Source organism: Nicotiana tabacum, chromosome 22 (assembly GCF_000715075.1).
Source record: "Nicotiana tabacum cultivar K326 chromosome 22, ASM71507v2, whole genome shotgun sequence".
Classification (NCBI taxonomy): domain Eukaryota; kingdom Viridiplantae; phylum Streptophyta; class Magnoliopsida; order Solanales; family Solanaceae; genus Nicotiana; species Nicotiana tabacum.
In genome coordinates this window covers 78,900,656-78,911,945 of record NC_134101.1, presented here as the reverse complement: position 1 = coordinate 78,911,945, position 11,290 = coordinate 78,900,656, and the positions used below count along the sequence as shown (strand labels likewise).

At 38.0% G+C, this 11,290-nt stretch overlaps 1 protein-coding gene across 1 annotated transcript; it reads left to right on the top strand.

Moving 5' to 3' along the window:
* The first annotated feature begins 3,636 nt into the window (after positions 1 to 3,636).
* LOC107825415 (3-oxoacyl-[acyl-carrier-protein] reductase 4) lies at positions 3,637 to 10,859 on the top strand. Its single transcript, XM_075243921.1, has 11 exons — positions 3,637 to 3,994; positions 4,362 to 4,504; positions 5,467 to 5,520; positions 7,012 to 7,092; positions 7,187 to 7,232; positions 7,547 to 7,641; positions 8,109 to 8,141; positions 9,187 to 9,321; positions 9,541 to 9,634; positions 10,085 to 10,167; positions 10,601 to 10,859. Exons 1-11 carry the CDS (start codon positions 3,814 to 3,816, stop codon positions 10,631 to 10,633), a joined length of 978 nt encoding a protein of 325 aa, XP_075100022.1. The 5' UTR covers positions 3,637 to 3,813; the 3' UTR covers positions 10,634 to 10,859.
* Positions 10,860 to 11,290: the final 431 nt, after the last annotated feature.

The window sequence follows — 11,290 nt, the reverse complement described above, 5'->3', positions numbered from 1 at the left end:
GAAGCCAGATCCCGTACCCAGTTCTTAAGATCAGGAACTGCGCTGGGCATCCAGGGAACAGCTGTATTACAAAAAGGGGGTTGTCGGTGAGAAAAGAAAATGGAAATGCAAAATAGTAGGAGATAACAACAGAATTACACTTACGATTCATGTTCCACTCCTCGAAAAAAGGCATCTTTTTAGTCGGAATTAGGTCCGAAGTCCTTACTCAGACGAACCTACCCATCCAGTCTCGATCCCTGTCTTTGTCTATGCTTGAGAACAGAGCCTTGGTAGCTCGACGCTGAAGTCTTATTAACCCTCCTCGAAAAAGGCGAGGACGGTACAATCAGATGAGATGATCGAGGGTGAAAGGCATCCCCTCGATTTTGTTCACGAAGTATCAGATCAAAATAACAATCCGCCAAAAATAAGGGTGAATCTGGACTAAGGTTATTAGGTATTTACGATAAAAATCTATGATAACAGGGTCGAGAGGACCTAACGTGAAAGGTTAAGTGTACACACTTAAAAACCCTTTCACGTGAGTAGTAATATCCTCTTCGGGAGACGGTACTACTACTTTTTTATTCCCCCAGTTACAATCTTTTTTTATCTGCTCGATATACCCCCCGGTTATCGAATAAATATATCTCGATACGGGCTCACATAGGCCGGGAACCGGCGAACATTTATCGAGTTTGAAATCGGAGGTAAGAACATACGCCGCCAGAACGCACTCCTTAGGACATGGATCCACCGGTGCTTTGTCTACGGCGAATTGGAAAAAAGAAGTTCTTTCTTTTTGGGGGGTTGTTTTTGATGTCTTCACCATTTTTAATTTAAAAAGGTGATAAAGATTTGGTGGTTTTTAAGAAGAATTTTGCAGAAAAGAATCACAGATCTACGAATGAACTCAGAAGAGACGAAAAAGAACTTAGAAAGTTTGGAAGACTGAAGACGTAAAAGTGATAAATGGTGAAAGGAAGGGCTATTTATAGATTGAAGCAATGACGGTTCAATATCAGTGGTGGCCGACCACCTTCTGACACGTATTAAATGCCTTGGAAAGCTAAACCGACGGACAACTATCACGTACGTCATGGTCGAGCTCGATGCAAACGTTAGCTTATATCTGATCGAGCCATTATGAAACCATGTCGTTTCTCGCTACATCCTTCTCGAGAAACGAGGGGACTATCTGTATACGGCAAAAACAGGTTAGTCTTTCGTACGAACTGGTTTAAATAGTATTACATTGGATCGAAGAAGTGTCTTCATAGTATTGAGGTCCGAAGTTAGGTCACCAAGCTTCGAGCCCGAAGGACCGATCAACGCCGAGCTCGATGTTATTATCAAGCTCGATTCCAAATCGAACTATGATGCAAAGTAAAGTTATCGTGTTTATGATTCAAAGACCGACCAACACTGACCCCGAATCAATACAGGGACCCGAGTCAGAATCGAGCTCGAGTCAAGACCGAAAATTCGACTCAATATCGAGCTCACAGACAAGAGCCGTTGTAATCCCACTAGAGGAGCAGGAATTATGGAAAAACTGATTTATCATGGGTCTCCCACTACGAAAGGGGATATCGATGAGAAGAAGCAAAGGAGCAAAACAATAAATAAGAGCTAACAGTGGGATTGTACTTACCCTTCATATTCAATTTCTCGGGAAATGGCATCTTCTCGGCCGGGATTAGGTCGAAAGTCCTCACTCGAACGTATCGGCCCATCCAGCCTCGGTCTTTGTCCTCATCTATGCTCGAAAACAACACTTTGGTAGCCTGGCATTGGAGTTTTATTAACCCGCCTCGATAGAGGTGGGGGCTGTATAACCTGATGAGGTGGTCGAGGGTGAAAGGCATCCCCTCGACTTTGCTCACGAAGAATCGGAACAGAATCACAATTCGCCAAAATGAAGGATGGATTTGGCCTAGGGTTATTTGATACTGATGGAAAAAATCAATGATGACGGGGTCGAGGGGGCCCATCGTGAAAGGGTAAGTGTAAACACTTAGAAACCCTTCCACATGGGTGGTGATATCCTCTTCGGGGGTCGGGATCACCACCTCTTTGCCCTCCCAGTTGCAATCTTTCTTTACCTGCATAAGGTATCCCTCAGTTATCGAGCATATATACATCGACACTGGCTCGCATCGACCGGGAATCGACGAGGCTTTATCGATCTTAAAATCGGAAGTGAGGACACACCCCCGGGAACACACTCCTCGGGGCGTATCTCCGCCGGTGTCTTGTCGCCGACCGGCCGCGATGAAAAATCGTTTTCCTTTTGATGAATAGTTTTTAATGTTTTTGCCATTTTTGTATGGATTTGAAGTTAAAAATAGATTGAGGCCATAAGATATTTGTATTTATAACTATTTGAAGAGAAAAAGGAAAAAGAAAAATTCACCGTGATATGAAATCTACCATTTAAGAACTCATTCCACAAGTTAAGGAAGTACTTGCGGGATAAAGTTGTAACTAGGGGAACTCAAATCAATTCACTTCTTCAAATAATCCATTATCCCTCCAAATAATCATAAATCATCTGATTGGCTACTTCAAGTTTAAAGTATTACATAGTATGATTTATACGTTTTTAATATAAATTGCCCCTTAAGTTTAAAATTTGGCTTTAAATTCGTCTTTCGATTTTGATATCCAATATAAAAAGACCTCCAAAATTTACAGCTTTGGATTTGCTTTACAGCTTGTTTGGATGGTTGTATCGTATTGTATTGTATCATATACAATATTTGTTTTGATTGTTTCATTAAAATTGGTTGTATTGTATTGTTAAATCTATTGTTCCGGAACAATGAAAAGTCCCATTTTTTCAAACAACCGATTTGGTGTTGTGGGATTGTTTCCTATTTTTCTTTCCAATTATACCCTAACTTATTACTCCATAATTCTATTTTACCCTTTATCTTTTTTTATATTTTAACTCCAAATCTCCCACCTATAACCTACTTTGTCTTCGTCCCTTTTTTTGCAGAACTTCTGTCGCTTCCAACTTCAACGTAAAATTGCTAATTTTGTTCCACTAATTTTGTTAGAATTTGCATGAATTTAATTGCTTAATCTATTTATAAGACATATTTGATGATAAATTAGTAGAAAGGGATTTTCTTAAATTATTTTTATGTGTAATTCTTGATAAATTTAATATTTAAATAATTGAGGGTATTTTAGTAAACTTATGAGTTATAGTAGCGAAATATTATTTAACAACAACAAACAATACAATTTATCAAAATATTATACTCCCTTCGTTTTAATTTATGTGAACCCATTTGATTGAGCACGAAATTTAAGAAAAGATAGAAACTTTTGAACTTGTGGTGTAAAATGAGACATCTATATTTTGTGTGGCTATAAATAATTACATAAAGGTAAATTATTTCCAAATAAGTAAAGTGATCATTCTTTTTGAAACTGACTAAATAAAGATAAATTTAAGTGAATTGAAACAAATGAAGTATTTATAAAACGATAAAATACAATACAATCTTAAAACTTTGGTAACAATCCTCCAAACAAGTTGTTAATGCCATACTCTCACCGAGTAGCAAAGGTCAAACCAAAGTCGCCATAACTTTACCTAATCGGTAAAGTTTACCTAATGCTAACAGTAAATTAACAAGTGGAGTAATCATTTCACCATTTTGTGTCCCGCATATATTTCCTCTTGTTTGAAACGACCAACGACTTAGGAGTCTCCTTGATTTCATCGGAACAATTACAATAAATTAACATACGCTTCTCTCCAACTCCAACCAGCGATCCATCTTCCCTTCACATCTGGCCACTTTACTCCGTTCAATGGCTTCTCTCGCCTTTAATTCCGTCGCAACCACCTCCAAATTCCACTCCTCCGCCGCCGCCGTCGGAAGCTCCTCCATCCGCCGCCAGCTTACGCATCTCCGTCTTCCGTCTTCCCCTCTTCAGCCATCACCTTCCTTGCAATGCCGCTGGTTCTCTTCCTCTTCTTCCGCCTCTTCAGGTATCACTTCCTACCTGGTACAGACGGATCTAAATCTTATCCTTCTCAGCTTACTGCATAACATTTTGCAAGAGAGAGAGAGAGAGAGAGAGAGAGAGAGAGAGAGAGAGAGAGAGAGAGAGAGAGTGTGTGTGTGTGTGTGTGTGTGTGCTCGTATTTGTATATAATAGACATACTCACTATGAAGCTAGTGACTCTAAATCCTGTATGCAATTTTTTTAAAATGTATATGTATACTTTTTGGATTCCCCTTGCACGACACGACCTCATTTTATGTGCTCTTTTTTTTTTTTTTGCGTGTTTTTGTATATGTTCCTCTGTTTATGATGTGTTGTATAGATGGATAATGGGACTGTGATGTGATCAGGCGTGAGAGCTCAGGTGGCAACAACTGAACAAGCTGGAGTTGAAGCTGCTGCGAAAATTGAAGCTCCCGTCGTTATTGTCACGGGAGCTTCTAGAGGAATCGGGAAGGCTATTGCATTGTCTTTGGGAAAGGCTGGTTGTAAGGTCTGCATTTGTATTCCATTTTCTATAGATGCTGAAACTCTTTGGTTTTTGGATTCTTTGCCTTCGAATTTTAACTAATTTACATGGAACTGTTAACTGCCAGAAAAAACAAAAACCTTATTCTGCCTTGATAGCTTTTTCACTGGAATTTATCTGGATTTACTCTTTCATTTGTACGCTATTGTATTCGTCAATATGGATGGTCAGTTGGAAACCCTGCAGTTTCACTGTAACATAGCATCTGCTTTAAGGCACTATTGTAGTCGCTCAAGTTGTGCAAGGGAAGTCTGGGGTGGATGTAGATTGCAAGGTTTGGGTTCATCCAAACCTAGTAGCTTCACTAAATCAAATGAGTTGTGGTAAAATCCCGAACTCAAATCCATAAAATTCAAATCCTAGATCCCCTGCAGAAATACTCTCTTTGTCCAGTAACAATGACCTTCTTTGCTCTGTGCATTGTCTTAGAGTAAAATGTTTAAATAAATCATTTTATTGAGTAGACTTCAAAAGAGTAGTTCGAGATATGCAAAAAGTAAATTAGTTGGTCGAAAGATGTCATATCAAGTGTGAGAAATAATCTAAATTGCTGTTGGGTGTCAATCATTGCCATCAAGAAGGAGAATAAGTATTTTCTGTCCCAAAGTAGAAAGGAAGCAGGTGTCTCTCTCGCCTTCAGATGGTTGGTCAGGGACTCAAGGTTACCTTTTACCCTCTTGTTTGAGTACTTTTTCTCCTGCTTATCTCTCTAGTATATTTAGTGAGACATTTTAGCTTAATTTATGACGTGAAGTTGTCAGGCATTCAAAAAATGTGGACTGCTTAGATTCAATTTCTTTGGAAATTGTCAATCATTCTTAGGCCTGACATATAGGTGGATAGACAGGCATTAATATTGATCAATTTATATATTTCTTGAATACTCCACCAGCCTGCTTCAGTATAAAGTTTAATGTTGTTGGCAGGTCCTAGTGAACTATGCAAGATCTTCAAAGGAGGCAGAAGAAGTTTCCAAAGAGGTATATGTTTTTATTTTCAGTAATAATTTAATGTAGTTTTGGTATAGATTACTTCCTTATTCCTGCCATTTCCAAGTGAAAGTTTCATTCTTTATTACTAAAAGTATGAGCTGTATCTCGGACTTCAGTCTGATGCGTTTGGAAGGGTATCTGTGCCATGCAGAATACTTCATCTTCTATGCTATTTCTTATTTTGCTTTTACTTTTGCTACGGTACTTACGTTGTCCTTTAAATTGTCAACTTTTAAGGGTGACGTCTCCAATTTAAAATAGTTCAAAGGTACATTGCACAAACCTCCCTTTAGTTAGTCTAAAGTTCGCGTGATCATTAAATCTTAATCATCTAATCAACTGCCAATGATTTGTTTTAATAAGAATCTTTCACTAATTGATGAAAATGCAAATATATAGTTGATTAAGAATTTCTTTCCACGTAAAAGAATAAAAATGATTAGAAAAGCAAAGGCTCCTAAGGGGGAGGCCTAGAGGTTGAAGCGTTGGAGTAACATCCTTAGGACACAATCCCAGTAGAAGCGATGAAGAGTGAATTCTTCTCATTTTCCTTAGTGCGCAAAGTGACTGTGTATCTGTGCTAATGGAAATAGCAAATACCTGGTAAAGACAATCGTGGTGTGCACAAGTTGGTCAGAACACCACCTTTTTGGAAAAACAAAATGATTTTCAAAACCAACGATCCAGGAGTGGGCCCATACTTCCAAAATTTATCACCCCTGAAAAGTTAACTTAGCCCTCCGGACTTTGGTCAATTTGTTAGGATACAGTGCAAGATGTGCCGATTGGACGCATATCACGAGTTTGAACAGGTCAGTGATAGGAAGCTTTATTTTAGTGGGAGTAGGGTAAAGGGGTGAGCCCATACTTCCCCAGTTCCTAAACTGGTTTGTTGCCATATATCTTTGCTGGTAATATTCACCAAGCAAGGCCGATTAAGTCATGGATATATATTGTAATTGAGCAGTGCAGTTGTAATGCTTATACTTTATACTTGTATATTCAAATAGTAATCTTCTTCTGTTCTTGGCTAATGCTTATCTACCAAGAAGTGTAATTTCAGGTTCCTGTGTTTGTGTATGGTTTAACTAACCTTCACGGAAGTTCCATTCCACCAAAAAATCCGGCAATCATATATTGACTTTGGTTTATCTCAGTCTTGTAAATGAATAAGACCTGCTCGTATTCTATTCAGTTAAAGATGAAGAATGTCTTCTCAAGGTCTTTACCTGTGCCGAAGAAAGTCCTCACATATGCTAGAAGGCTTGAAAAAAAAAGAGAGAATGTCTGGCACTCTTTTGACAAATACTTCCATCCGTTGTCTGATTGCTGTTTAGAATTAAAGCTTCTCATTGGCTACTTCTTCAACCAGCAATTATTTAATTTAGGTGTGGGAACAAGTTATATGGTTCTTGCATTCGGCAGTTTGTTGTGTTCCTAAAAAGAGAGGATGTTTTCTGAGTAACTTGTATTTTGCAGATTGAAGCATGTGGTGGCCAAGCCTTGACTTTTGGAGGTGATGTTTCAAAAGAAGAAGCTGTAGAATCCATGATGAAAACTGTAAGCACACTCTTTTGTTAGTAATGTGAATTAATATTGGATCTTACCGCAGTTGTTGCCAGCTAAAATGCACCTCATCATATCATACCTGTAGGTGGTTGATCGATGGGGAACAGTTGATATCTTGATCAATAATGCAGGTTAGCAACATTTTTTTTTTGTGTGTGTGAAGGCAAGTCAAAAAGACTATTTCATTAATTTTGCTCCAAGATAGTACCATAAACTTTACATTTGTGTTGATGCATTAAGGATCTGAACAAATCTGTGCAACTTTTTTTGGATAAGTAAAAAGGTTGGAAATCTGTACAACTTTCTATTTAAAAAGGAACGTGTCTTTACCCCAAATATACTAGTGAAACAATATTTGTTAATGCAGGTTAGCAACAGTTTTCCTGTTTTATGTTAAGTCTTGTTAGAATGTCCAATCAGTAGTTGTCGTATTTTTTCTTTTCAGGTATCACACGCGATACCTTGTTGATGAGAATGAAGAAGTCTCAGTGGCAGGAGGTTATTGAGTTGAATCTTACAGGAGTTTTTCTCTGCACACAGGTCTATACATTAGCTGTGTTTCAGTTGGTATTTTGGTTGTGTCCCCACCTCCTCCTCTCAAAACCTGTATATATTTTAGGATTAAGTTTCTGTAAAAGAAATGGACCTTGGGCCTAACTCAACCTCAAAAGCTAGCTCATGAGGTGAGGATTGCTCAAGCCATATAAAGCAACCATCCATCCCTTTATGGACCGATGTGGGACTCTTCAACACCCCCCTCATGCCCAGGGCTAGACATCTAGAGCGTGGACAATTTAATATGGGGGCCCAACATTGGAAAACAAGAATTGGCATGGGTCCTGCTTTGGTACCATGTTAAAGAAATAGATCTTGGGCCTAACTCAACCCCAAAAGCTAGCTCATGAGTCGAGGATTGCCCAAGCCATATAAAGCGACCACCCATCCCTTTATGACCGATGTGGGACTCTTCAACAGTTTCTTATGAGGGATCTTTCCTCTTGTTGCAGGCTGCAGCTAAAATCATGATGAAAAAGAAAAAGGTAAATTTGTGGACCTAATTCTTGCATTTCTCAAATAATATTATTTGTCCGGAAAGGTTCAAGTTTTTGAAATCTGCTTCCTAAAGGGGAAGCAGCATGCATTTGTAATTATTTACCTGACTGATCCTTCTCATGTATTATGAAGAACTTAGCTCTATGGACTCTACAGCAGTTATGAGCACTGACTACACCGCATGGTGGTCAATGAGGTCATCCGACTGATCATCTTCAAAACCTCATATGTGACGGAAATAGCACTAGAACAATTATAAACCATGTGGGGTAGGGTTCATCCTAGCCTTTGGGTAGAGTAACCAAAATTATATCTGTCGTTCCTGGTTTGTTGGACTCACATGGTAGTCAAAGTGGAAAGAAAAATAATCCAAAAGGACCAAAACACAATGACAGGCTGGTAATTTGCTATGCTAGCACAGCATTTTTTTCATGGGCGGTGGGCAGAATTAACTACCTTAGCTGGATTAAAGGGAAAGTGACAGAGCAGATAATGATACATTACTTGAATGGAGATAGTTAATTTCCACCTAGCCTTAAAAGATAACCTAATTCGACCGCAAAATTGTCACATCAATTAGCTTCCTATTTTCTTAGAAGCATCAAGTTGAGTTGATTTCAGCTGCAGAATTTAGAGTTTTGCCGTGTTGGAAATTGGTGTGATGGAATGATTTTGATGACTCAAAATCTGTTTCTACCTATTCCCTTTTCATAGATTTCTGTTGCTGTTGTCATTTTCTTTGATTTTGTCACCTGCTATATTGCTGACAGCTACCTTTTCAATCAACTTGAACTAGTAGTCATTTGTACCAAACAACCAACAAACTGAATGATCCTTGAGTGCGCTAAGATAGGTCAGATTGTGCCAGATGCCAACTAATGAGACTGTTGCCACCATTATGCATTGTCCTGTAACCTATTTATATAGCGATGTGTTGTCCTTGAAGAAAAACTGATCGCTAAGATCTAAGTAATGCAATACATTCCGTATATACTCCAGGAATTTATGTATAAGCATGGTCTGCATTTGTAGGGACGAATCATCAACATATCTTCTGTTGTTGGTTTAGTTGGCAATGCCGGGCAAGCCAACTACAGTGCTGCTAAAGCAGGAGTGATTGGCTTAACCAAGAGTGTTGCAAAAGAATATGCCAGCAGGAATATTACTGTAAGTTCTCTTAAGCATTCCCTTATATTGCTTAGCTAGGGCTGTTTATATTAATGCTAGTTACTGAAGTATTTCGTAAAGCATATTATAAAGGAAACTATCTCTGTCAAGGACAAGCTAATTTCTTCTTCTTGTTTTTTTTTTCCTTTCTCTTTTTAAAATAATGATTTCTTATGTCTTATAATTAGATTTTGTGTGCTGATTTTTTTCTTTTGACAGGTTAATGCCGTTGCCCCTGGATTTATTGCTTCTGATATGACTGCCAAGCTAAATGAAGACATTGAAAAGAAAATTTTGCAAAGCGTTCCCTTAGGTCAGAGTAAATATCTTTTAAAAGTATTCTTGGCATTCATATCTCAACATAATGACGACTTCCTGCACATCTAAACAAGGAAAATTTTACAACTTGACTTCTAAGATAAGGACTCCAAGTAGAGTAGAACAACATCAGATGCATTAAGCAGAATTTTTTATTTGTTTCCTCCAGAATCTGAAGTAATAAAACTAAATGTGTACTGAAATCCATCAATTGAGAGTTTGGATCTTGCTAGAAGAGAAGATTTCCCCTTCTTCCACTTGCATCCACATTTTCTAAATTTTGTACATTCTATATATAGAAGATTCATTTATTAAGCAAGTGTAACTATTCCATCAATTTTAACTTTTAGGAAATAATGGTTCTCATATATCTTAAAAGTGACAGGACAGTAGAGCTCTTTTAAACCATGGCTACATTGACTAATGTTGGTGTCATATAATATAGGACGCTACGGTCAACCGGAAGAAGTTGCTGGACTAGTGGAATTCCTGGCACTGAATCCTGCAGCTAGCTACATTACGGGACAGGTATTGCCGTATTATGTCGTTTCATCTGTCCTTTTTCTGAAGCTTCTCTCTTGCTGCTTATAGCCTGTTTGGCCAAGCTGGAAATTCAACTTATTTTGAGAAGTGCTTTTTTTCAAAAGCACTTTTGGTGAAACCAGTTTGTGTTTGGCTAATTAATTTGAAAAGCACTTCTAAGCAGCAATTTGTGTTTGGCCAAGCTTTTAAAAAGTGCTTCAAGTGTATTTTTCTCAAAAAAGTGCTTCTGGGAAGAACTACTTTTTTCTGCTTCTCCAAAACTATTTTTGCTTCTACTCAAAAATACTTTTTTTTTCTTTTAAAAGCTTAGCCAAACACTTCAACTTTGAAAAAAGTGCTTCTCAACTTGGAGAAGCTTGGCCAAACAGGCTATTAGTTTTAGAACAGTTGTTTATTATGCGTATTATTTTCTTTACAGGTTTTGACCATTGATGGTGGGATGGTTATGTAGAAGTTTAGAAAATCCGTATTTTGTTTGCTCACAAAGAAGAATTGAAAGGGTGATTATTTAGGTTCCACCGGGGCTGTAGCCTCATTCTATGCCTGAGGAAAAGGAACTTATTAATTTAGTGGTAGGAGATGGCCGGACATACTGTTTTCTGCATTTTCTCCTCTTCTTTTTCCATTTTGCTGGCTGAGGAAGCATTTTTTGGAAATTTTGAAACAGGGTTTTAATTTTTGTTTTGGTTCCTATACCAGAGTTTTAAAACCTAAAATGCTGTTATTGCTTGAATGTTGATGTATGTTTTGGCAATATTGGTGTACTTCCTTTGGTCAAATCATCTTCATGCGCTTTCATGGAAGACTGCTGCTGTTTGCCCGGAGAGATTGAGATTGATAAATCAATGACGTTATTATAAACGGAAGTTTCCGACCCCTAATATCTCTATTTCCACCCATTTAAAGGATAACTTCTTATAGTCGTAGCGCTTCTTCTTTCGCTAAAGCAAGGTGGAAAGTTGAACCTGAGAAAAAATGGCTTCTAACGCGATTAGTAAAAGACAGGCAGCCAACCACATTAGCAATTGTGAGAAGTACCTGAGCACATCCATTATTATATTTTATATTCAAATATTTACCACTTTCAATTATCACTTTATCTTGCTTT